The sequence below is a fragment of the Camelus dromedarius genome, chromosome 19 (genome assembly GCF_036321535.1).
Source record: "Camelus dromedarius isolate mCamDro1 chromosome 19, mCamDro1.pat, whole genome shotgun sequence".
NCBI lineage: Eukaryota > Metazoa > Chordata > Mammalia > Artiodactyla > Camelidae > Camelus > Camelus dromedarius.
The window spans coordinates 17,371,206-17,394,755 of NC_087454.1; the positions used below are offsets into that span (position 1 = coordinate 17,371,206).

At 42.7% G+C, this 23,550-nt stretch overlaps 7 protein-coding genes and 1 pseudogene across 9 annotated transcripts in view; 3 read left to right on the plus strand and 5 right to left on the minus strand.

The window, feature by feature from the left end:
* Positions 1-17,294, minus strand: part of SLC17A2 (solute carrier family 17 member 2) — a 73,949-nt gene extending 56,655 nt beyond the window's left edge. For all 3 annotated transcript variants that reach the window (XM_064476005.1, XM_064476004.1, XM_031435447.2), the window contains exon 1: positions 17,159-17,294. The gene's annotated coding sequence lies outside the window, so the exon portion shown is untranslated. The remainder of the gene's footprint in view (positions 1-17,158) is intronic.
* Positions 1,427-2,011, plus strand: LOC105089200 (histone H3.1). The gene has a single exon (XM_064476018.1). The coding sequence runs from the start codon at positions 1,514-1,516 to the stop codon at positions 1,922-1,924; it is 411 nt and encodes a 136-aa protein (XP_064332088.1). The 5' UTR covers positions 1,427-1,513; the 3' UTR covers positions 1,925-2,011.
* LOC116147792 (uncharacterized) overlaps positions 2,656-23,550 on the plus strand; it is a 49,491-nt gene continuing 28,596 nt past the window's right edge. The window contains exons 1-4 of the mRNA XM_064476035.1: positions 2,656-3,023; positions 5,761-5,772; positions 6,896-6,918; positions 19,237-19,576. Coding sequence (XP_064332105.1) covers positions 2,738-3,023; positions 5,761-5,772; positions 6,896-6,918; positions 19,237-19,576 — 661 coding nt within the window. The 5' untranslated portion in view covers positions 2,656-2,737. The remainder of the gene's footprint in view (positions 3,024-5,760; positions 5,773-6,895; positions 6,919-19,236; positions 19,577-23,550) is intronic.
* LOC105089155 (histone H4) lies at positions 6,519-10,998 on the minus strand. The gene is made up of 2 exons (XM_010980162.3): positions 10,776-10,998; positions 6,519-7,054 (listed from the first exon to the last, which is right to left on the minus strand). Exon 2 carries the CDS (start codon positions 6,882-6,884, stop codon positions 6,573-6,575), a length of 312 nt encoding a protein of 103 aa, XP_010978464.1. The 5' UTR covers positions 6,885-7,054; positions 10,776-10,998; the 3' UTR covers positions 6,519-6,572.
* On the minus strand, positions 11,090-11,558 carry LOC105089154 (histone H3.1). The gene has a single exon (XM_031435483.2). The coding sequence runs from the start codon at positions 11,553-11,555 to the stop codon at positions 11,145-11,147; it is 411 nt and encodes a 136-aa protein (XP_031291343.1). The 5' UTR covers positions 11,556-11,558; the 3' UTR covers positions 11,090-11,144.
* On the minus strand, positions 12,531-12,955 carry LOC105089152 (histone H2A type 1-B). The gene has a single exon (XM_064476022.1). It carries the CDS (start codon positions 12,921-12,923, stop codon positions 12,531-12,533), a length of 393 nt encoding a protein of 130 aa, XP_064332092.1. The 5' UTR covers positions 12,924-12,955.
* Positions 17,155-17,573, minus strand: LOC105089151 (histone H2B type 1-B). The gene has a single exon (XM_010980159.2). It carries the CDS (start codon positions 17,533-17,535, stop codon positions 17,155-17,157), a length of 381 nt encoding a protein of 126 aa, XP_010978461.1. The 5' UTR covers positions 17,536-17,573.
* On the plus strand, positions 17,820-18,267 carry LOC105089150 (histone H2A type 1-B-like; annotated as a pseudogene).

Consider the following 23,550-nt stretch of genomic DNA (forward strand, 5'->3'; position numbering starts at 1 on the left):
AATACTAAAACGACTTCACATTGCGAGTCAGACTAACTACTGAGAGAATAAAATGCCCCCCTGACAACCCTGTTTTGAGTAACATCCCCCAACAATTCTCCAAGGGCAATCGCGTAGCGGCCAGGGGAATGAAGCAATGACACGACTATCCCGCGCGCGCGCGATACTGCGGTTTTCAAACAAGTCCGCACTGGCCTGGGTAACCTGAGCTTCCCGGGTTTCCCTGAAAAAGCTCCTAACTGGCTTTCAGCTAATAATGCAATGGTTCCAGAAACACATTTAATCTATTTTCTCGACCACCCTTTCCTGCTTCCCGTTTTCTTGAGAGTTTGTTTCAAAGGGCATTATGTAATTTCTAAGAACTTGGTAGAGAAGAGAAAAACTGGAACTATGCATCTTAGTTTGAAGACAGTCAGTTATAACACAGGTATATAATCTTTCTCCGGAGGAAGGTTTCATAAGCGAACATTTTCGGAAAACCATAAACAAGCGTTTCTTAGAGTAATAAGTGTAGCATCTAATCAAAGAAAGCCTTTAAAAGGGAAATACTATTCTCAGGTACTTCTTGTTTAGATAATGAGCTGTGCCTCCTGTGTTCTTTGGAATAAACAGGCATCAAACGAAACAGGACAGCTCCATGCAAATGAAGGATGCTAGATCTCCTTTCTTAATGGCTATTCAGTATAATATACTCAACCAATCAAATGGTAGCATCTGGGATACCGCCTCTTAGTATGAAAGAGTTATATTAGGCATTTCTTGAAATTGAAATTTCTGTCGAAAGTCTATTAGGCCTTGGTAAATCCTTCTCTTTACGACCCAAAATCCATTTATTGGGCAGAGTTCAGTACTTGCTCCCTATAGGGCAGTTTATCTAATGAGCTATTGGGCCAGGCGAGATTCTGTAGCCGGCAATGCATCGGCCAAAGTGTATTCTAAGCTTTTAGTAAATTTTAGAAAACTCTTTTTAAGTGTAAAAGTCAGAGTGTAAACACTTAACAAAAAGGTGTATTTAAGACTGCACAGACTTCAAATAAGTTTCTCACTTAAACCTTTACAAAGGAATTTCTTGTAAAATGGTTTAGGAAATTTCTAACCCCGTAGCGGGTTTAGACGAGAGAAAGTGAAAGTAAAGTATTGGGGCACTATCCCATCATTTCCTCCCAGGAACTAAGTAAATGTACAGAAAGTTACAGAACTACCGTACCAAATAACTTAATGTCTTTTTTTTTTTTTTTTTTGAAAACTTAACGGTCAAAGTATTACATTCAGATGAAAATCGTATGTGGAAAAGAACAAGTTAAAATTTGAAGAGCCAAGGATAGAACATAGTACCCAATGAAACTGCACGGTTGTTGGACGGTTTAAAGATAGACCAATCAGAGCCTGGACGTAATAGTTAAACATTTTTGTCATCCAATCACTACACCTTCGGTACTATAAATACTAGCAATGATACCGGGCGACATATTTGTGCAAGTGTTTCGTATATTACTTTTAATGCTTGTTTGTCATGGCTCGAACTAAACAAACTGCTCGCAAGTCAACTGGTGGCAAGGCGCCGCGCAAGCAGCTGGCTACCAAGGCGGCCCGCAAGAGCGCGCCGGCTACGGGCGGCGTGAAGAAGCCTCACCGCTACCGGCCCGGCACGGTGGCCCTGCGCGAGATCCGCCGCTACCAGAAGTCCACGGAGCTGCTGATCCGTAAACTGCCGTTTCAGCGTCTCGTGCGCGAGATTGCCCAGGACTTCAAAACAGACCTCCGGTTTCAGAGCTCAGCCGTGATGGCACTGCAGGAGGCATGCGAAGCCTATCTCGTGGGTCTTTTCGAGGATACCAATCTGTGCGCCATCCACGCCAAGCGCGTCACCATTATGCCAAAGGACATCCAGTTAGCGCGCCGGATCCGTGGAGAGCGAGCATAATTACACTACCGTTTTTCTTTGAAATCTCAACCAAAGGCTCTTTTCAGAGCCACCCACATTTTCAAGTAAAGTGGCTGTAAGAAACTAGTTTTATCAACTCGTAAGTGGTTTAGTATCACTATCTGTTGGAAGTGAACGGATATAGCTCAACACTCCTAGGTCATGGGTACTTTTGGTTTGAATACCCCTGCATATGCGAACAAACCGGCCTTTTACAATGTTAAATATTGCTGTTCTTTTATGCACTAACAACCAGTTTCAGAGGCACGGGAAAGAATTGGCATTTGCCCTGAACATTTTAAAAACATGGATTTTGAGCATTAGTTGCAAAACATAAACAGGGATAGTATAGGGCTTTATTAAAACAATTGGATATGGGTAAAAAGCAAAACAGCTTTGAAAATGCTGATTTGTCATTAAGTATAAACAAATTTGCATTTCTTTGATCTTGATATTTTTGCGATTAACAAAACTTAGCGTGAAAGTTTGCCCTTTTAAATATTCTACTTAGAGTATTTTTGAAATCATAAAATGTTTCCTCTAAGCCTAGTTCCTCCAAGTACTGTAGTTACAAAGACGTGGCTCAGTTGAGGATCAAAGACTAACAGTCAAAGCGGGCTCTGCCGGCTCGCCACGCCCTCCGCGAGTTCCCGGGGCTTGGAGGAGGGGTTAAGGGAGGGCACTGTTGGCGTCACATTTCCCGCCTGCCTGCGCGCTTTCCCTTCTCTATATGGGGGAGGGGGGAACGGGGTAGTTATATAAAGATCGGCTCTCAGCTTCTTCGTCACTCGTTGGGTTGGTTTCTACAGAGCCATGTCAGGACGCGGCAAAGGCGGCAAGGGCCTCGGTAAGGGAGGCGCTAAGCGCCACCGCAAGGTGTTGCGAGACAACATCCAGGGCATCACCAAGCCCGCCATCCGGCGTCTGGCTCGGCGAGGTGGTGTGAAGCGCATCTCCGGCCTCATCTACGAGGAGACTCGCGGGGTGCTGAAGGTGTTCCTGGAGAACGTGATCCGGGACGCCGTCACCTACACCGAGCACGCCAAGCGCAAGACGGTCACGGCCATGGACGTAGTCTACGCGCTCAAACGCCAGGGGCGCACCCTCTACGGCTTCGGAGGTTAAGCATTGATTTCGCCATCCGGACCCTGCATTTCACAACCAAAGGCCCTTTTCAGGGCCACCCAACTACTCAAAAAAGAAAGCTGTAGTCACTAGTCAAGACGCAGGAGTCTGCAGTTAAATACTGTAGTTAAAATGAACGGTATTAAGACATCTGTGAATCAGGACTGTAGGAATCAGGTAAAGTTCGGTCCGATATCTGTACCAACGTAGCTCCCTCGTTTCCACACTCCTGCCCAATCCTCTGGATCCGTGTAGGGGGAATACTCATAAAAGTGAAAACCCCCCCGTGGCGAGAAACTTGAATCCGTTTCCTTGAACAAAGAGAAACACTACCCAATCAGCAAGCCCCATCCGTGGCTGTCAACCAATCAGAACTGATGATCTCATGTTCCGGAGGCGACCCATATTGGGGGGATGGGAAAGCCGGCGAGAAACGCCAAAGCCCAGGTTTAAATAATTCTTTTAAACTCGTCTTTTTACGGATTATAGACTCTGAGACATCTGTATGGCTCTCAGTCATGTCCTGAGAACAGTAGTTACATTACCGCCACTAAAAGGGTGATTTGTCTCGATTGAAAAATCCGAAATGTTGGGCAGAAGAAACCAGATTCAAGCTGCCAGAAAACCCAAGGCATTTAATTCGGGCAAATTTCAATTAATTAGGGGGAATTTAAAATCTAGTTTATGGGGAAAACGCGCTTCCCTTTCGGCAACAATACAGCCTTCAGCAGTTATCCATACTTTTTTCCTTCCTTCATAGAGGAGTGAAAATTAGGGTGATGGAAATGTTCTAAAATAGACTCTAGTGATTGTTCAACTAATATACTAGAATTCATTGATTTGTATACTTAAAGTGGGTGAATTTTATGGTATATAAATTATATCGCCATCCCCCCCCCCCCCCCCCCGGGTGTCAGGAGAATAAGTTTGTAGAGAAGGCACTGAGGCACTGTTGGTCTGTGATGAGGTGCTTCTGCCTCCTTGGTCTAGTCAATCATTGTTGCCACACAAGGTTTTTAAGTTATGATGTCCCTAGTCCAATAGTGCGTTCCAGTAGTATACCAGACTTAAAAACTCAGCTGGAGAAGGGACATGAATTCATTTGAAGTTGGCTAATAGGGAAACAGCTTATTCTCATCTAAAAAGATACTCACAAATGTCTCTGCCATTGGGTTCTTTTTGGTATTTTTATAGAGGGCTGGTTTCAGCTTCAGTATTTTAGTTTCAGCTAGTATTTCTCAAAGATTTTGGGGTCCCATTTCCCACCTGGTAACTGTCCTCCAAGATATCTTGGGGAATGATAAAAGTACCTAGCCTGGCTTAATTTAAACCGACAATGGGGAGAGTTCAGAGCGGCATCCGGGATGACAGAGGAGCAAAAAATGGGCCTGGCTGAGGGAGTGGTCACTTTGTTTTCCTGAGCTGGTGTCCTTCAGGAGATATGTATTGATTTCATATAATGTGCCAGATACTGTTGTAGGCATCAGTAAGCAAATTAGAATTTCCTGTCCTCCACTCACAGCATGTGTGTTGAGGTGTGTGAATACAGATTTCCTACACTGGAGGAACTTGTGTTTGCTGCATAAATCAGCCTCCGCTATTGGACTGTCTTTTTTAGTTCATAGCCTTGTCTATAGTATGCTCATTTTACTCATACCCACCAGCACCCTGAGTGAAAATCTGTGAGCCTTCCTCAGTTTTAACACATGAACTCATCTAGAACATATATAATGCTGCTTGATTTTCTACTTCTGCTTCATTCCTTAGACCTAGAGAAAATCTGTCATGCTGATTAAGGCAATAGCAGGTTAAGGAATCCTAGATGGAAAGTCAATCATGGTAGCATTCTTGTGGGCCTGGGGTGGGAGAGGCCTGGGCACTTGTGTAGAATATTCATGCATGCATTTATTCAACTCTGCCATGTGAGGACACAGTGAGAAGGCAGCAATTTATGAAGCAGTAATTGGATCCTCATCAGACACAGGATCTGTCTGAATCTGTCCAGCACCTTGATCTCAGATTTAAATCTCTAGAACTGTGGTTTGTTGTTCAAGCCACACAGTCTATGGTATTTTTGTTATAGAAGCCTGAAATAAGACATATTTTATGGATATAGAAAATAATTTATCCCATCCTTCTGATGACAATTTACATTGTTTCCAGTTGTTTACTCTTACACTGTGCTTCAAGAAACTGTTCTTAGTGATCTCAACCACTTTCACCATTTATATGCTGATTATTCCCAAAATTTTACCTTCCCTTCAGACCTTTCACCTGAATTCAATAATCTTCCTTTCCCAACTGCCTAGTCAATATTCCCTCCAATGTCAAGAGACAGATGTCAGCAGAGTAACCAGGCAGCAAAGTGTTTCTTAGAGCAGTCATCAATACATTTCTCAAACCTTAAATCAATGATGCTGATTATTCGGTTGGCTGGCTTATCAATTTAAGGATATACTTTAAAAAACTTGTTACAACCATATTGTTTGAAAATTTCATTAACCCCCCCCCCCCCAAAAAAAAACAATTAACAGCAGAAGAAAGGAGCGATTAGGTGGAAAGAGGGGTAAGGTACCAGGGAGCCTTCTGAGAGCCATTTTACCGCAAAGGAGGGAGCTTCTCCCTTACAACCTCAAAGGCCTAGGGGTTCAGAACAGACTCCCTTAGTCAGTAAAAGGGAATTTACAAATTCTGCTTCGCCAGAAGCTTAGGGAGGGGACCTAGCCTAAGGATGAAAATCAGGAATGCTGAGGCAGTTTTAAAACCAAGATCTTAGGCTTTGGTGGGGGTGACTACTCTCAGCATGATGCCTGACTCAGACTCAGGAGGTACTGGCCTAGAAGGTCTGGGGCCAGGACCCAGTGGAGGACGACGAGTTTGGGGAGCTGGGGAGCGGGAGAGGTCAAAGAGATCTTTCCTGACAATGCTCAGGGCAAGCACACTAGGAATGAACACCCAGCATTTTCTGTTAACGTATTCTAATTGATCTGGCTTCCTGTGAACTGCCAGAAGCACCGTCGCAGGCCCTGCTAGTTTGTACAAATACTCAATGAATCTTCCTAGGATTAAAAACGCGCTCGGCGGCGATTCAGCTCAACTCCAGCCTTCCAGGAAATTGCCGAGAGAAACTACCTCCTCCCAGAAACCATAACCTGTAGCTTTTAGGCGATGTGGGGCAACGTACCCCTCCCAAATATTGAGAGCCAGGAATTCCAAACTACACGTTTTTCAGAGAATCCCAGAGGCCTCCCCAGCTAGCGTCCCTTAGTCCAGCCTTAGCCCCACCCACAAGCAAGTCCTTGCTGCCCGATTGGCTGAAGGTACCACCACTCCTAGCTGACAGCAAAAGATTGGCTTAGAAGCGTTGTGAGAGCGAGCTGCTTGGTCTATATAAAAGGTTAAGAACACTCGTTCCACCAGTGTTAACCGTTAACCGCTCAACTCACGTACAGCTCTTTCTGGGAGAAAGTGGGCGGCCCTAAAAAGGGCCTTTGGAAAGAAAAAAAAGTATTAAAATGAGATTTTAACCGCCGAAGCCGTAGAGGGTGCGTCCCTGGCGCTTGAGAGCGTAGACCACGTCCATGGCCGTGACAGTCTTGCGCTTAGCGTGCTCGGTGTAGGTGACGGCGTCCCGAATCACGTTCTCCAGGAATACCTTCAGCACCCCGCGGGTCTCCTCGTAGATGAGGCCAGAGATGCGCTTCACACCACCTCGCCGGGCCAGGCGCCGAATGGCGGGTTTGGTGATGCCTTGGATGTTGTCCCGCAGAACTTTGCGGTGGCGCTTGGCACCCCCCTTACCGAGACCCTTGCCGCCTTTGCCGCGTCCAGACATGTTTGCCTAAGCCGCTCTATACGTGCACTACTCAGTAGTGAGTCTGCTGGTTGGCCAAGAGTAATTATAAGCTGCAATCGGACCTCATTGAGAACTGAAAGTTCAGGCGGGAGAAGCAGCACTGCGACCGCCTCCTCGGCTCCTCCCCTCTCCGGGTAGTGATCCAATGACTACGTGGGAGAGAGAACATAGTAAATAGGTTCACTTTTAAACTCTGGATTGTTTTGCTCCCTTGGCTCTTTGCATCTGAAGCTATATCTGCCACTGATAATTTTAATAGAGGTTTTTATATTATGAAAAATACTGTACTTTCTCATTCAGGAGGGAGTGATTGTTACTTGTGAAGCGTAGCTGAATATGACATCCCCCATATGTTTCTTTGGCCTAAGGACTATTTTTGAGATGATTGATTTTTTTCTCTAAAAGTAGATACAAAAACATTTCTAAGAATAGAACTTACCTTTTTGCAAGGCACATTTACATTTATAAAGGAAATCTCAATTTATGTCTCCTTCTCTGTATCAGGAAATATGAGTGGAAATCACCAGAGAATCTCATCAATGAGAAGGAACTGGACTTAATTCTGTATAACATTATCTTTGTTCCTTTTCTTGGTAACTGGCTCTCTCCCACTTCTTTTGTCGTTAAGCTTAAGATGGTATTTAAGGTGGTAACTTGTGCCAATTTGAGGAATTTTGCTGTTTTTTTCTGGATCTCTCTCATGCATATGAGGTATCCATATTACTAAATAAACTTTCATTTTTCTCTTGTTAATCTGCCTTCTTAAGAACTTGGAAGGGTAGAAGGAAAATTATTGTCCCTCAATTATACCTACAGTATGCCGATTATTTTGTGCTCTAGCAGAATAGCAGCAAATGCAGAGAGGCTTTTCTGTGAACTCCCATTATCTGCCTAAAGACAACCTCCAAAAGGAACTCAGTTGTCATAAATCCCTTCCCAAGAAGTTTCATTAACCAGGGAAGTATGATGCTTATCACAGGAAAGGAGACTAAAAGTTGACACCACACCCAGACATCCCTTGTCACAAAACTATTGTCTACAAAAACTGTCAAGCTAAAATAGGGAATTTTATTTGAGCCAACCTGAGGGTTATAACCCAGAAGACAGCCCTTCAGGAAGCTCTGAGGACTGTTCTGCTTGTTAGAAGTCAAAGCAGTTATAAAAGTTTTTGAGACAGAGTTATATGTCAAAGTTACATATTGACAGTCTACATAATCCAGATCCGCAGGTACAAGGCAAGCGGTGGGGTCATTAAGACCCTTTTCAGGATTGAGGAAAATGTTTTCTCCTAAGGTGTTAACCTTGCTGGCACCAGAAGAAAACTGCTCTTTTCAGTCAAAGAGGCATTCCTGTGTCTTCCTAGGATGTCTGGTCAATGTGTAATGTACATGCACAATGCACTCTAAAGAGGGGTGGTGGCCCCAAACGGGCAAAGAATTTTAGGCTTAAAATTTTTCTTGTCCTCAAATTAACTACTTATTATTTATACCTTAGATGATTAATTTCTTGAATGTGTAAGCACATTTGACTGTCCTTTATGATTACCGTGTTCTGTTGATTCTCATTTTGTTGTTGGCTTTCTTCCTTTGATAACTATGTAAGTTTAACAAGCTAATTCTCTATTCTTAGAAACAATGAACAGTACATATGTGTAAAGTTAAAAATATGTGCAGTATATTGTATGTGTATTTACATGCAGTATTGTATATGTGCAGTCAAATTGTAACAATTCTACCTAATAAAACTGAAAAATGAAAAATTTTGTCCTGCCTTAAACATAATTTTATCACTATCATACCTCTCCCATCCTTAGAAGGGCTCGTTCACCTTTCCTGAAAATCTTTTATTCTCCTGTAAGAGGCCTATATACCCCCTGCCCTTTCCCTATTAAGATGGTATTTAAGTCTGAATTTTAGGACACCCCAAGGAGTTAGTCATTTTTCCTTGGGTATCTCACATGTATACATGAGATATACATGTTATTTCTGGTTTTCTCTTGTTAATCTGTCTTATTTCAGGAGTCTCAGCTAAGAACTCAGAAGGGTAGAGGGAAAATTTATTTTTCCTCTGCTATGGCTGTGTGACCAACTGGGTAACAATAATACTGATGGAACTTTTGTGAGGATTTAGTTTAGCTAATGTAAGCAAAGCATTAGAGCAGAGATTGGCACATAGACCTCGTACACAAACGTGATGTGTTTTCAACTGGTGTTGTTACTAAAGAGTCTACCTGAACTTGAGATATTGCCCTGAGGACTCATTTTCAGGTTTTTACCTGCAGCACAATATCAACAAATATGTATGTTAGTGAAGATTAAAACAAAACAACAACAACAAAAAAAACCCCCACAGCACTTGAAGTACAAGGCATTGAAAAATTGTTTTGCTTTTCATATGTAACATGTAAAACATGGTTGTCCAAATATGTTCCTTTGTGCCTGCATTGACAGTCTCAGGCTTCTGGCTTACCTGCAGCCTACTCTGGAGTGCAGTTCAAATCTTTATACCAGCTGCCCACTGTTGTGTTAAATCTCCCTAAACCACTCAGTGAGCCATAACTCACTTTGATAGGGAACACTGGAAAGGCTGCTACTAAATTTTTAAGTCCTGATCTTGACTTCCTCCTTCCTTTCCTTTCACAGTCTCTATAACAAACCAAAATTCATTCCAGCCTTCAACAGCATTAGCTGTAAACTTCAGCCTGTGGTGTAACATCACTCTGTGGGCCTAAGAAAAACCCTGTTTGAGGATCTTCAGACAGCCATTTAAAAATAGTCTGCACATTAAGAACCCTCTTTTGTCTCCAACCCAACCTGTCACCCTGTAACATAAAGTAATAGACGCTTAATGCCATGATATTCAAATGCTGGCACCACCCCCAGTCCAGTGTTCAGTACATTTTCTTTCACAAGTATGATTTTCTTCCATGCTTTGATTTTAAAATGCCTGAAGTTTTATTTCTAGACTGAGCACAATCGATGCAACTAAATAATGTAAAATGAAAAAGAAATTTAGAAGCTAAAGTTTACTTCAAATTTTGAAACAACACTTAGACTAAGAGATGATACACATCTCAGGAAAATAGCACGTATATAAAGCTATGTGCACCCAAACCAATGCACATTATTCTAACAACACTATTAAGGAGGGTAGTGTTACCCTCATTTTTCTGATGGAGTAATTGATTTGTCTAATATAACACATTAAGTGGTAAAGCTGGAATTTGAACCCTGGCAAGTTAGCATCTAAATGCTGTGTGTACAGAGCACGCCACAGAAAGATTAACAAGGTTATGGATTAAGATGGTGCTAATCTTTTCCTAGACGCTGCACATTTCTTCTGTCAAGGTGCCAAAGTACATGAAAACTTAAAAGCCAAATCCATATTCCTTGGCTGGGAGGGGAGGGAAAGGAAGCAGCAGCCAGTTCCAGCCACTAAGTACACTGTCTGTTCCTTTGACAAGAATGGGCACTTTTTTTCCCCCCTGAAGAGATCTGATGAGGCCCTGTAACTAAAACAACCCCCCCCCCAAGATACATAAAATATTAAAGGTCGAACAGTGTTCCATAAAAGCCAGCAGTTATAAACAAGGAAAGAAAAAAACCAAGGAAGGTAATTGGACTTCAGCAGGGGCCAAGAACTTGGGGGTAGATGGGGCAAAGCAACCTTAGTTTAAGTCAGGAGCATTGGTGCTTCTGACAGAACCCTTAAATGGGTAAAAATCCGTGCCAGGCAGAATGCCTTATACCAGCCCAGAAAAATAAAATGTTAAAAACTATACACAAGAAATATTCAATGTTCCTCTTAGAAGCAATTACTTTGTAAGCAGAAAGCTTATTGAAACCGTGGAATGCAAATAAACCAACTCACATTGAAGCTTCTGTGTATTGTTAGTTTTGTTGTCGGGCGAGTCGTTCCAATTATTTTAGCAAGGTTTTGTTAATTCCCATCACAGAGGTAGGCAAATGAACTGTTGAAATAAGGAATGAAAAGCAAGTCTTTGCATTTGGTGGCTGTCATGATCCTCAGCATCCTGTATTGTTGTAAAGTTAAAGACAGCTTGTAAAATAGTGTGATATAGCAGGATTTACCTAACCCCAAGAGTATTTGGGGTGTGGGGTGGAATCCTGCCGTACTCCATTTTTGGTTACTCCCTTAAGGCACAGCTCTTCAAAGTGAAATTGTAGGTGGCTCTGAAAAGAGCCTTTGGGTTTAACGGTGGCACTCGGTTTTAACGGTTTACGCCCTCTCCCCGCGGATGCGGCGCGCGAGCTGAATGTCCTTGGGCATGATTGTGACGCGCTTGGCGTGGATGGCGCACAGGTTGGTGTCCTCGAAGAGCCCCACCAGGTAGGCCTCGCACGCCTCCTGCAGCGCCATCACGGCCGAGCTCTGGAAGCGCAGGTCGGTCTTGAAGTCCTGCGCGATCTCGCGCACCAGCCGCTGGAACGGCAGCTTGCGGATCAGCAGCTCCGTGGACTTCTGGTAGCGGCGGATCTCGCGCAGGGCCACCGTGCCGGGCCGGTAGCGGTGCGGCTTCTTCACGCCGCCCGTGGCCGGCGCGCTCTTGCGGGCCGCCTTGGTGGCCAGCTGCTTGCGCGGCGCTTTGCCGCCGGTGGACTTGCGGGCCGTCTGCTTGGTACGAGCCATAACGAAACACCACAAAGACCGTTCACAGACGCCGGTAAAAGACGCTCAGCTCTCCTCCTTTTATATAGCCAGACCATCGACTATTGGGCCCAAGACCATTCAAAAGTCCCCGCGCCCTCTCCGGATTGGTCCATTTCTGTGCCTGGCTGCCCGGATCAAGAACTGCCTTCAGGTTGGCGAATGAATACTAAACCCTGTCCTTTACCACAGCGACTTTAACGCCCTGACGTCATTTTATTTACCCGTTCTCTTCTATATCCATTGTGGACAGAAACCTTTTGAGATCTTTACAAATGTACAGCAAGGCAATTACACACAAACAACGCAGATATCGCCAAATAGATTTTTAAAAAACCCTGCAACAACTAAAGGTAATTTGGAAGTTTTTTTAAACATGTGGGTTGCATCTAAAGATACTCAATTTTATTGGGTGTGGCACAAGTATTGTGGACGATGCTTTTGACAAGAGCGGAGTATCAAGGATCTGTAACTTACTCTCAATTGCTTCAGCGAAATGTGTAATGCTTTTTAAACTGTTAAATCTAGTCGCGGAAGTCTGGTGTGTCCCGTAACTTCACCAAAAATTGACGGTTAGTTTTTTTAAGACTCCAGCGCCTTCGACTACCATGCTTTCCTTGTTCAGTTCGAAAAACGTTCCCAAAGTCACTACAGAAAGAGGGCAACACTTCTCTAACTGGAACCCGATTCACTCACTTTATCTGGTTTACAATAAAATCGTGTGGCTTGTTACAGCTAACTTACTCTTAAAGACTTATTGGGCCTAACGATTTCCCCTGGGCGATTCATTTACTCGTGATTTTTCGCTTGGTGTCAGAATCTTAATATGGGCAGGATAAAAAAGCGTTAACAACTCTTCAAAAGGAAAAGGTGGGTGGCTCTGAAAAGAGCCTTTGTAAGACTTCGCTTTTTTGGATAATGGACAACAAAAGTGTCGTACAAAAAAAAATCAACACTTTACTTGCCCTTGGCCTTGTGGTGGCTCTCTGTCTTCTTGGGCAGCAGCACAGCCTGGATGTTAGGTAGGACTCCACCCTGCGCAATGGTCACGCGCCCCAACAGCTTATTAAGTTCCTCGTCGTTGCGGATGGCCAGCTGCAGGTGGCGTGGGATGATGCGCGTTTTCTTGTTGTCGCGGGCCGCGTTGCCCGCCAGCTCCAGGATCTCGGCCGTCAGGTACTCCAGCACCGCCGCAAGGTACACCGGCGCGCCGGCCCCAACCCGCTCCGAGTAATTGCCCTTGCGCAGCAGGCGGTGCACTCGGCCCACTGGGAACTGGAGCCCTGCCCGCGAGGAGCGGGTCTTGGCCTTGGCGCGGGCCTTACCACCCTGTTTCCCACGTCCTGACATTACTAAACGCGACAGGCCGCAAAAGCTCCAAAAGGAAACACCAACAGAATAAAATGAAACCCACGGCGAGAGAACTATTTATACTAACTGGAGGTAGGCTGTGTGCAACTCTCCCATTGGCTATTATCAAAGAACCAATGGGAAAGCAGAACCTGCATCCTTCATTTGCATATAATGCTATCTAATGTGAGTTTTGTTTGTTCCAATCTCACTCAGTCTGATGGGCCTTTAGTAATAATTGCGTCTATTTCGTTTCCTTAAATAGAGAAATGCAATCAGAAGCAGGAGTGATTGTTCTCATTGTTCTGATTTTCGGCTACTGGAATTGTGATTTATTACTTTTGGAAAGGAATAAACACGGAACAATTTCTAAACAGATATTTAAGAGGTGGGAGTTTCTATGACAGATGTTGCTTTGACCCTTCTAACTCTTGCAACAGAAAAGGGAGAGAGGAGACATAATTCTTTGTCCTGGCCCAAGCGTTCTTAAACTATCTGAACAATGAGAACTGAAGGCAAGAACGAGACGATCAAGTCTTCTGTTTTATTCATCTTACCTATGATGCCTTCCAGGATCACCTGGGAGGTATGCAGAGCGAGTACTGTCCTTATTTTAGAGATCGAGAAACAGAGACCCAAGTTTATGTTCCTCAAGGTAACACAGAGTTAATGGGACCAAGGACTTCAAACTCCTGCTGGAAAAGTCTTTGTCATTATTCCCCAGTGCCACTCCCAACCATCCTACCCTCCCCCCTCCTTTCTCACTTATGTTTGTCACTGGGCCACCACACAAAATTCTAATTACTTCAGAAGACTCCCATCATCCTCCATGTTATACTGGACCTCTTGTGGTTAGAGTGCTGAAAACTTTGCAGCACATAAGTATATGGATCTCAGGACTCAGGAAAAGAAAGAACAAAGCACCCCTTAGCATAGAAATATTCAACATGAGATTACAGCATATATTATAAAACACTATTAATATTACTACAGGGTGTGAGAAAATAGTACTCTCAATCCAACTCTGTCAAAGAACCACATTTTGATCCAGGGAACCTGGCAGGAGAGTAAAGATGCTCATCTTCTGTTTGGTTTTACCTTCTCTGAAGTCTGACTTAATGATTTTTTTTCTCTGAACAGTATACAGTTTCCTTATTATTATCTTCACTATCAACAATAATAAACATTAATACCCATTGATTCAGTGCCTTTGAAATGTTTCAAAACCCCTGATGGGGATGTAAAAAGAAATCTCAGATGTTATCTCAAAGACTATACTTTTAAAAAAGAGTTGGTGGGGGGTTGGGTAGAGGGCAGGGCAAGGAGTGTATACCTAAAGATTAAATAGTAGAGCATATCCTGCATCCAAAAATGAAGGTTTTTAGCAATAATTATGAGTCACATGGAGGAGGAGAGTAATCACTGTGAACTATAAGGGTCAAGAGAATCATGAGATGTACATTCAGCATTTATTCAACATATATTTACTAAACACATGCTAAGTGCCAGAACCTAAGTGTTCTAGGCAGTGAAGTAGTGCGCCCTTGTAATTGTTGGATAGGGAAAATTCTACCCTTCTAGGTTTTTCCAGCTGGTCTAAGAATTAAGTTGACATAAGACAGATTAACAGGAGAAAATCAAATTTGAGAGGGGAAGGGCATAAGAAAAAAAATGAGGCTTGTATGCCATCTAAGAGAAAGGGGTAGAGGCTTGGGACTTCAAAGGGTAGGAAGGCAATCTAAGAAGATGAATAAGCAAGTGTTTTGTAAACAAATGTTTGATGGGCCAAAGAATGTGACACTCTGAGAGGAATTTTAATCAACGGTCTTTGTTCAGTTACTCCCTGTCAACAATATTTAGTTCAAATTATTCTATAGTTATCTGTGGTGATAAATCCCTTTCTGAAATGGATCCTCTACCTAAACTCTTTTAGGCTTTTTAGGGGGGAAGGTCAGAGTTTCCTCCTGTATCTCTTGGGCCTTGATGGCTTTCAACTGGAAGTAATCTGCATGCTACGTGGCACCTCTTGGGAAGGCCTGCCCTGAACTCCAACATTGTCATATCAATTTACTTATTAGACAGCCAAAGAAACTAGAAGGGAAGAAGGGGAATTGTTCCTGCTCCTACAGAGGCCACATGGGGATCCTGGACCTCCACCTCAACCCAGCAATAGGAGACACTTCTTCCTTGTCAGTGTCAAAGGAGGTTGGGGGAGAAACTTGGCCTGCCACTCCCACCTGACAATGAGGCAATGCCCCTCCTTCTACCCCAGGCATAGGGAGGAGTCTCTTAAGACCAAAAGTTTAAAAAAGATTGAGACTCACCCAAAATGTTGTTATTTTTTAAAAGGTACTCTCATACTATTAAAGAGGGAAAATCTCCATTTTAAGTGAAAAATAACATATTGAGACCCAGATGACACAGATGTTAGAACTGGCCTACTAGGTATTCTAAACCAGCCATCATAAAATACTTAAATGAGCAAAGTTGGTGTCTCATCAGAATCAACTGGGGAGTTTCACGAATTTTATTTCTGGCTTCTCTCAAGTACAGGTATCTGAATTTTTTCTTTTAAATTTCCCATTCACCTGTTAAAGATCAACCAGCTATCAGCACAGATGTCAAAACAGCCTAATTTTGAGTTTAGGAGGCCCAGGTTTTGGTTTGGGCTTCTCAACTGAGGCTATACTTTAACGTAAAATATCAACTATCAGGAATTAAGGAGAGAGAGAAAAGTAAGGAAGGCAAAAGCAAGCAAGCAAGTTAACAGTTATGAAGAACAAGATGAGGAAAAAAATAGTCCCTACCTCAGGAGATCATTCTGAAGAGGCTGAGAATAATATTACTACCCAGACCTCACCCCTCCAGGGGAGAACCTAAGGACTTTAAGGATTTTAAACTGCAGCTTGAGTCCAAAAAAATTTTTTTCCCCTGGGGATGGGGGGAGAGGTTATGATCTCAAAAACAAAATTTTTGGTTTCTAAGGCAAGCTTCTCTTTCACAACTGTATTTTGCGTGTACTGAGATAGGAAATACTTCTTAAATAGCAGTCGACTGATTTGTGTGGGATCTGGGAAAAGATTAAGTTTTCTTTTAAAAGTAGTCTGTCCTTTTCGAGAAATTCTACTTGAAGTTTTATTCATCCAAACACACAGTTGTGTATGTCACCTACAATACTCTGCTCGTAAATTGAGAGAAAATATTTTTCTTCTCTTTGAATACGCAGTCAACTGCTGGCTCTTTTCCCAGCTTCTCTTCCTCTCCAACCTGGGACCTAGACCAGCCCCACTGACTCTTCTTCCTCAGCCAAGGCCCTTCCTGTTGGGATTATTTGTAGAGCCGCGGGTTCCTTAAGAAAAACTAGCACAACTTCCTCTCCAACTGAGGCCCCCCGGGTCACTGACAAGGTGGCGCCAGACTGGGAATGGCGGGAAATTCAAATCTTTTGTCCCTCCTAGAGCCCATGGAGTGCCACCCTCACGAACCCTTCTAGTAGCATTCTCGAACGGTAAATCATCCAGGAAACGGGAGCCCAAATTTCAGGGATGCAGGAAAAATGGAAAGGACTTTAGGTAGGCTGTTACCACCGGTAAACAATTCTAACGCAAAATTAGTAAGTTCCAACTGTGCAGGAAGATTTCGAGGTAATGTCTCCAACAGAAGGGCCTACAGCAACCACAAATGATTTTGTTGTTTCCCCAGTGCCGGGGTGAGTTCAGTTCCGGCAAGGAAATGCCCCTACGTGTCCTTCACGAAGCCAGGACATCTCCAAGATCCCTCAGACTCCTCCCCCTCTTTAGGGCAGCTTCAATAATCATTCCCTGAGAGTCTCTACTCTCTCAGATTCTAACCCATTCATTACCCGTCAGAGAAATTCCAATCTCTATCAGAAACTTTAAAGGGCAGGGTGGGGAGGAGTGCGCACTTTGAACAGTTTAGCGAGTACCTGGACTTTTAGTCTAGGGAAAACGGAAAATGTGATGTGAAAGTTATCTAGGTATTGCAGTACAGCAGTATGTTTCTCTTAAAAAAGACAGAAAAGAGTTGACCTTTAAACTAGAATTTGGCTCTAGCTGTTAAGATTGCTTGTACTATCAACGCTACTGGAGTATATCCCTTAGTAGGGCAAAACCGCAGTTACCCCACTAAGAAGCAGCAGTTATAGCTCTTCTTTGACAAAGTGGGTGGCTCTGAAAAGAGCCTTTGGATTAAGGAGTACTTCAGCAAGCACTTACTTGGAGCTGGTGTACTTGGTGACGGCCTTGGTGCCCTCAGACACAGCGTGCTTGGCCAGTTCCCCGGGCAGCAGTAGGCGCACGGCTGTCTGGATCTCCCGGGATGTGATGGTCGAGCGCTTGTTGTAATGCGCCAGGCGCGACGCCTCACCAGCGATGCGCTCGAAAATATCGTTGACGAACGAGTTCATGATGCCCATGGCCTTGGATGAAATACCAGTATCAGGATGTACCTGCTTTAGAACTTTGTACACGTAAATAGAGTAGCTCTCTTTACGAGTACGCTTGCGCTTCTTGCCATCTTTTTTCTGCGCTTTAGTGATGGCTTTTTTAGACCCCTTCTTCGGGGCCGGAGCAGACTTAGACGGCTCAGGCATCGTTAATCCTAACAGCTCTGGATAAACCTAACTGCACTCTCCACAACAAGGATCAGTGGGGTGAAAAGGCCACATCCCATTCTCTTATAGTTCTGCAATGCAAATGAAGGTTCAAGATCTTGCACTTCTGATTGGATAAGAGCAGTATATTTTCATCAAGGGGGAGGGGTTTATGCAAATAAAGGCTCCACATAGTCTTTTTCTATTGGATAGAGGAAAAAACCATATTTTGACCAATCGGATAGCTTACAGACTCGTCTTTGTACTATGTATAAAAGGATTTTTTCTGCTACTTCCTATTTTTACACACAAGTTTTGCTATTTAGTTTCACCAGCTGGTTATCATGTCTGGGTGTGGTAAACAAAGTGGTAAAGCTAGAGCTAAAACCAAGATTTGCTCTTTCCGAGCTGGCTTGCAGTTCCCGGTGGGCCGAGTGCATCGCTTGCTGCGTAAAGGCAACTACTCCGAGATGGTGAGGGCCGGCGCGCCAGTGTACCTGGCGGCGGTGCTGGAGTTCCTGACGGCCGAGATCCTGGAGCTGGCGGGCAACGCGTTCCGCGACAACAAGATGCAGATCATCCTGCGCCACCTGCAGCTGGCCATCCGCAATGACGAGGAGCTCAACAATCTGCTGGGTAGTCAACATTGCTTAGGGCGGCGTCCTGCCGAACGTCCAGTCCATGCTGCTGCCCAAGAAGACCGAGAGCCACCACAAGGGCAAGGGCAAGTAAAGCCTAGACGAAACAACGAATTCCTAGTTTTCATTAGCCATGTAAAGGCTCTTTTCAGAGCCATGTACGTTGTCACAAGAAAAGCTGGTAACCAGGTTGTGCTGTGTCGGTGGTATCTATTTAGAAAAAATAAGACATTATTAAAATACCGAGTTGCAGATAAATTGGCCGTCCCACGAGCATTTTAGTGCATACCAGGTGAAATTTCTGTAACCAACAAAGGTATTTGCAAAAAGGAGGCAGGAGTGTCACGGATATGTAGACAAAAACAATGTTTCCCTTTGCCGAAAATAAATCTGCTCGCCTTTACAGGTTTTAAATTAAGCAAAATTCATGTTTTCCAACAAAAGTCAGCAAGTGTTGGTTGCTATACAGTGTGTATCTGGCATTATCAAATCAGGCTATTTTGCATGCTATTTCAAATAATCCACCCAGGGACCCTGCCACTTAATTTCACATAAGAGAAAAACTCGGCATTAGAGAAGCTATGATGACCAAAGAAATAGGAAGCGGCAGTCCAGCCAGTTTGAAACTTAAAAGTAACCCAATTGTCTTTGGGAGAAAGAAATAGACACAGTTGTACTGAATTCAGTGTGCGAAACAGCAGGATTGACAATCTGCGAGTGTGTCAAGAACTGAGAATCTTAGGTCCCACTCAGGTTTACTAAATCAGAAATTAACCTGGTCCTTACATGGCTCCTTTTGCACGCTGTAGTTGGCGATAGGATTAAATAGAACACTTGAAAATTCATTCTTTCAGGTCTCAGAGACAAAAGGGGAATCGGGAATGGGTGGTGAAGTAATTTATCCAATCAGATTCTCTAGTAATAAACCAGTCCCCTACCCCCTTTCAGGCCAATGGTTATATCGCGCGGGACTTTTGAAAAATTGCAAGACCAATCAGAATGCTTCTAACTATATTTAAGGACAACTGCCTAAGCTTGCCGCAGATTGCAGTTGTGTATTCAGTCGTTCGTGATGGCTCGTACTAAACAGACAGCTCGCAAGTCCACCGGCGGCAAAGCGCCGCGCAAGCAGCTGGCCACCAAGGCGGCCCGCAAGAGCGCGCCGGCCACGGGCGGCGTGAAGAAGCCGCACCGCTACCGGCCCGGCACGGTGGCCCTGCGCGAGATCCGCCGCTACCAGAAGTCCACGGAGCTGCTGATCCGCAAGCTGCCGTTCCAGCGGCTGGTGCGCGAGATCGCGCAGGACTTCAAGACCGACCTGCGTTTCCAGAGCTCGGCCGTGATGGCGCTGCAGGAGGCCTGCGAGGCCTACCTGGTGGGGCTCTTCGAGGACACCAACCTGTGCGCTATCCACGCCAAGCGCGTCACCATCATGCCCAAGGACATTCAGCTCGCGCGCCGCATCCGCGGGGAGAGGGCGTAAAGCAGATTTCTTTACAATTGAAAAAGGCTCTTTTCAGAGCCACCCACCATTTCAGTTAAAAGTAGTTGTAATACGGTTGTAAGTCTCCGTTGCTGTGGCGTTGAAGGTAGCCGTGCTGTGAGAAGTAACCGTAGGTGCTTAAGGGCTTTATGTATGAAAAATAATGTAAGTCTATTTGGATTTGATTTACCAGAAAACTGATAATTAAAACCTCAGAAGCATTCACATTTATGACTTTCTTATGCAAAGTAGAGTTAAGTGCATTATGTATATATTCGTATAGGGCCCTTTGGCCATGGCCCTAAACTCCTTTTAATCTACCTGAGAACACAAGTCTTAACAATATCTATGCATAACATTTCCAATAGTCCACAAACATCCACATCTGTCTCCATGGTCCACAAATGGTGTACCTGAAGTAGGATTGTAGTTTAGGGCATAGAAACTGACCTCAGTACTCACCACTAAAGGTCCACTAAATAGATTTATATAACAAAAATAAGACTTACCTACGCATATTAAAATCGGATGTGAGATACTTAAGGGTATCAACTAGTTTCTTTTACCCATGTTTCCTTTTAATACATACAAAAACATCCATTTAAGTGTTAATTTCTTTTTAAAATTTCCACCTATAGAAGTATAATTGATGGAGTAGATGAAGGTTTTCTGAGGCCTAAAGCTTACACAATTGAGTGACTCTTAAAACTACAAACAGAATTACAAAGACAAACTAGATAATGAATATTAATTAATAATGAGAAAACCAATTTCAATTCTACAAAACCAGACACAACCATAGCCATCACAAAGTTCAGAAAAACAGCACATTTTATTAACTTGGACACACTGCTTTTTCATATATTTTTGACTACTCTGATTCCATCTTCAAATAAAAATTATTTTGGAATATTTTGTATACAGTATAAACAGTGGGAAGAGAATTGAGTATTCCTTTTAGGGTGATCACAATTTGTTTTATTCCCTCGATAACTTAGAATTTCAGCTTCAGAGGACTATTGGTAATATCAAGCATGTTTTTCAGATAGTTTTCAAATTTGAAAAATTCTCTGTCAAGCTTCTTTCTTTGTGAGTTGTATAATTTGAAGGAATTCTTTACAGGCTAGCTTCTGGCTCTACATTTCAAGTCTCAATTCTCCACTTCTGCACTCACTCCCAGTGGGGGGTAAGTGGGTATATGACTTCTAGCCCTGCATTTTCTTGCTAGTAATCCAGGTGAGGTTGTCATTTAGTAGGAGCATTCCTTGAAGCCATTCTTACATCAGATTGGCTTAGCAACAACTGAACTATGTATGAGCACATCTGCAAATCACTTTATATATCTCATTAACCCCATGCTAAAGATACATTCAAGAAATTTTCTCTTCTTAAATCCCAAATATGCTCATCAACATCCCAACTAATCAGACAAAAGGTGAATTGTAATGGAAGAGATGATCAAGTAGAAATAAGCAATAGTTTTAATGAACTGTTATTAAATATGTCAACATAGAAATGTAAACAAAGTTTTTTTTTAAATGAGAGCAAGTGGACACACTCCCAGGGCCTTGGAAGAATGAAGTCTGACACTTGAGTTTCATTAGCTTTAGGGTAAACCTGCCTCTCAGCACTGACTGCGTTTCCAGGTGATATGGCTTTCCCTACCCTCCTACCACTGTGTTCTACTGCAGTGGAGTGCCCCAGGAGTTGAGAATCACGTCTCAGATGACTCTCTAGACTCTGAGATAGAGCACTGCTTCACATGATGCTTTGGATGATGGTACCTTTCTCAAAGAGAGACACTAGGAGGAGAAACTTAATTGGGAGGATATAGAGTCAACTCTGAGGAATGGAAACACTTTCAGTGTGCAGGTGAGTTCACTGGGTCAACTTTATAGGTGTCATATGTCCATTCTGTGCTGAATATCACCTTCCTTTAGGAAGGTCCCTATGGAAGGAAGAAAAAAAAAAAAAACCAAAAAACAAAAAACCACGGAGTCATTGGATGAGTCAGTCTAATAGCTAACATTGATAATTTTCCATGGGTCAAGTACCACATGACCTGATTGGCCTCAATTATTATATATCTCTTGCTACAACACTGAAAGGTAAGTTCTCTGTCTCCATGTAATAGAGGAAATTCAGCCTAAGAGAGTTTAGTAAATTGGCCAAATTCATGCTGCTAGCAAATATGTCCAGGAAGTCTCACACCAAACCCACCCTCTAAATATTTTTTGATCAATAAGATTACCCAGGAATGGATTATCAGATCTAATTTCCTCCTCAAGGGTAACTGTCTTGGAGATTGGGTTGAACTCAAGTTGAATAGGGAGGGGTTGCTGTGGCCTGGCTTGGGCTACATTCTGTTATCAGATTCCTCTAGTCAGAGATCTGATATGAGATGAGGTAGGTCGGATGACCAAAAGAAACATCAGTCTTAAGGATGAACTTCTGCAGTTTATGGTCTTTAGTCTTCAGCTTAGGACCAGGTCAGCAAAATGATTTCCTTGGAAACATCTAGATTCTGCTCCAGAGCAAGTATTCTCTTATGTCTTCCTTTCAGTATATACTATAGAGCTATATTGCAGCCACTAGCAGTATGTGGCTATTAAGCAGTTGAAATGTGGCTAGTTCAAACTGAGATGAACTTAAGTGTAAAATTTAACTTAAGTGTGAAATTTGATATTTGTATTCCAAAGAATTAGTAAAAAATTTCAGAGTTAGTATAAAAAAAAAATCTCATTAATTTTATATTAGATCACTTAGTGAAATCATATTTTGATTATAGTGGGTTTAAATATTAAAATTGATTTGTTTCTTTTTACTTGTCTTAAATGTGGCTATTAGAACATTTTTAATTACATATGTGGCTTTTATTATATTTCTGAGGAATAGCGCTAGTACACAGAGGATAATTATACCCACTGCTCAGAAATTAACTAGCTATGTCCTTTACGTGACCAAGCCTCAGTAATAATGGGACTTACCTCAAAGTGCTGTGACAAGAACATGTTTGAAAATAAACGGAGGGTGCTCAGCGACAGTGCTTGGTGTGTTGTAAATTAGTGCTCAAGAAATGCTAGTTGTCAGCACTATTGGTGTTATCACTGTGCCCTAAATTCCTGTTCCCTTCTGAAATCCTCTAATGATGTAATCCTGTCTTGTACTGTACCGTTGAATTATCAGTCAGCAGTTTAGTTTATGCAGTGTGTATTGCCATTTTGGCTAAACAGCCAAGCTTTGCCAATTATTTGAAAATATTATTGCTGTTGTTAATATTATGTTATAATAGTAAATGAATACTGGAAATAATACTAATGTCAAAATAAAATATAGGTCTTATAAACTAAAAATCAAGGCGAGAAGCTCTTGGTTAAAGTAGCCAATTTTTAGATTCAATTGACTGGCTTAGTAGACCCAAGCCAGTCAACTATGTAAAAGGATTGTGAAGGAATGGAATAAAATTAAAGAACATGGACAAAACTGAAGAAATATTGTTGAAGATTGTATCTAATGGCTAGGTGAAATTAGAGATTTTTACAATAACTTTCAGATCTCTGTGAATAAACTCTCCCTCCACCCTTAATAGAGAATGGTTATATTTGTTTTTGAGGAATTTATGTTTTATTTAAAAGTAGAAGGCATCTTTCATCTATGCCAATATGTTTGCAGGAAATACTCAATTCTATGATCAATTGTAAGTCTATAAACTCAATAAATTTAGACCCCAAAAGGCATTCATAAGAGATTTGAAGAAAAATTAGAGAATTCTCTTTACTTAGGTTGGTTCCTCCCCTGCCTCTTAGAATCAAGCAAAAAGGTGGACTTGAAAGTATTGGAAGATGAAAGGGAACACAGAAGTACACGATGCTATTACTATAAGCACTAACTGTG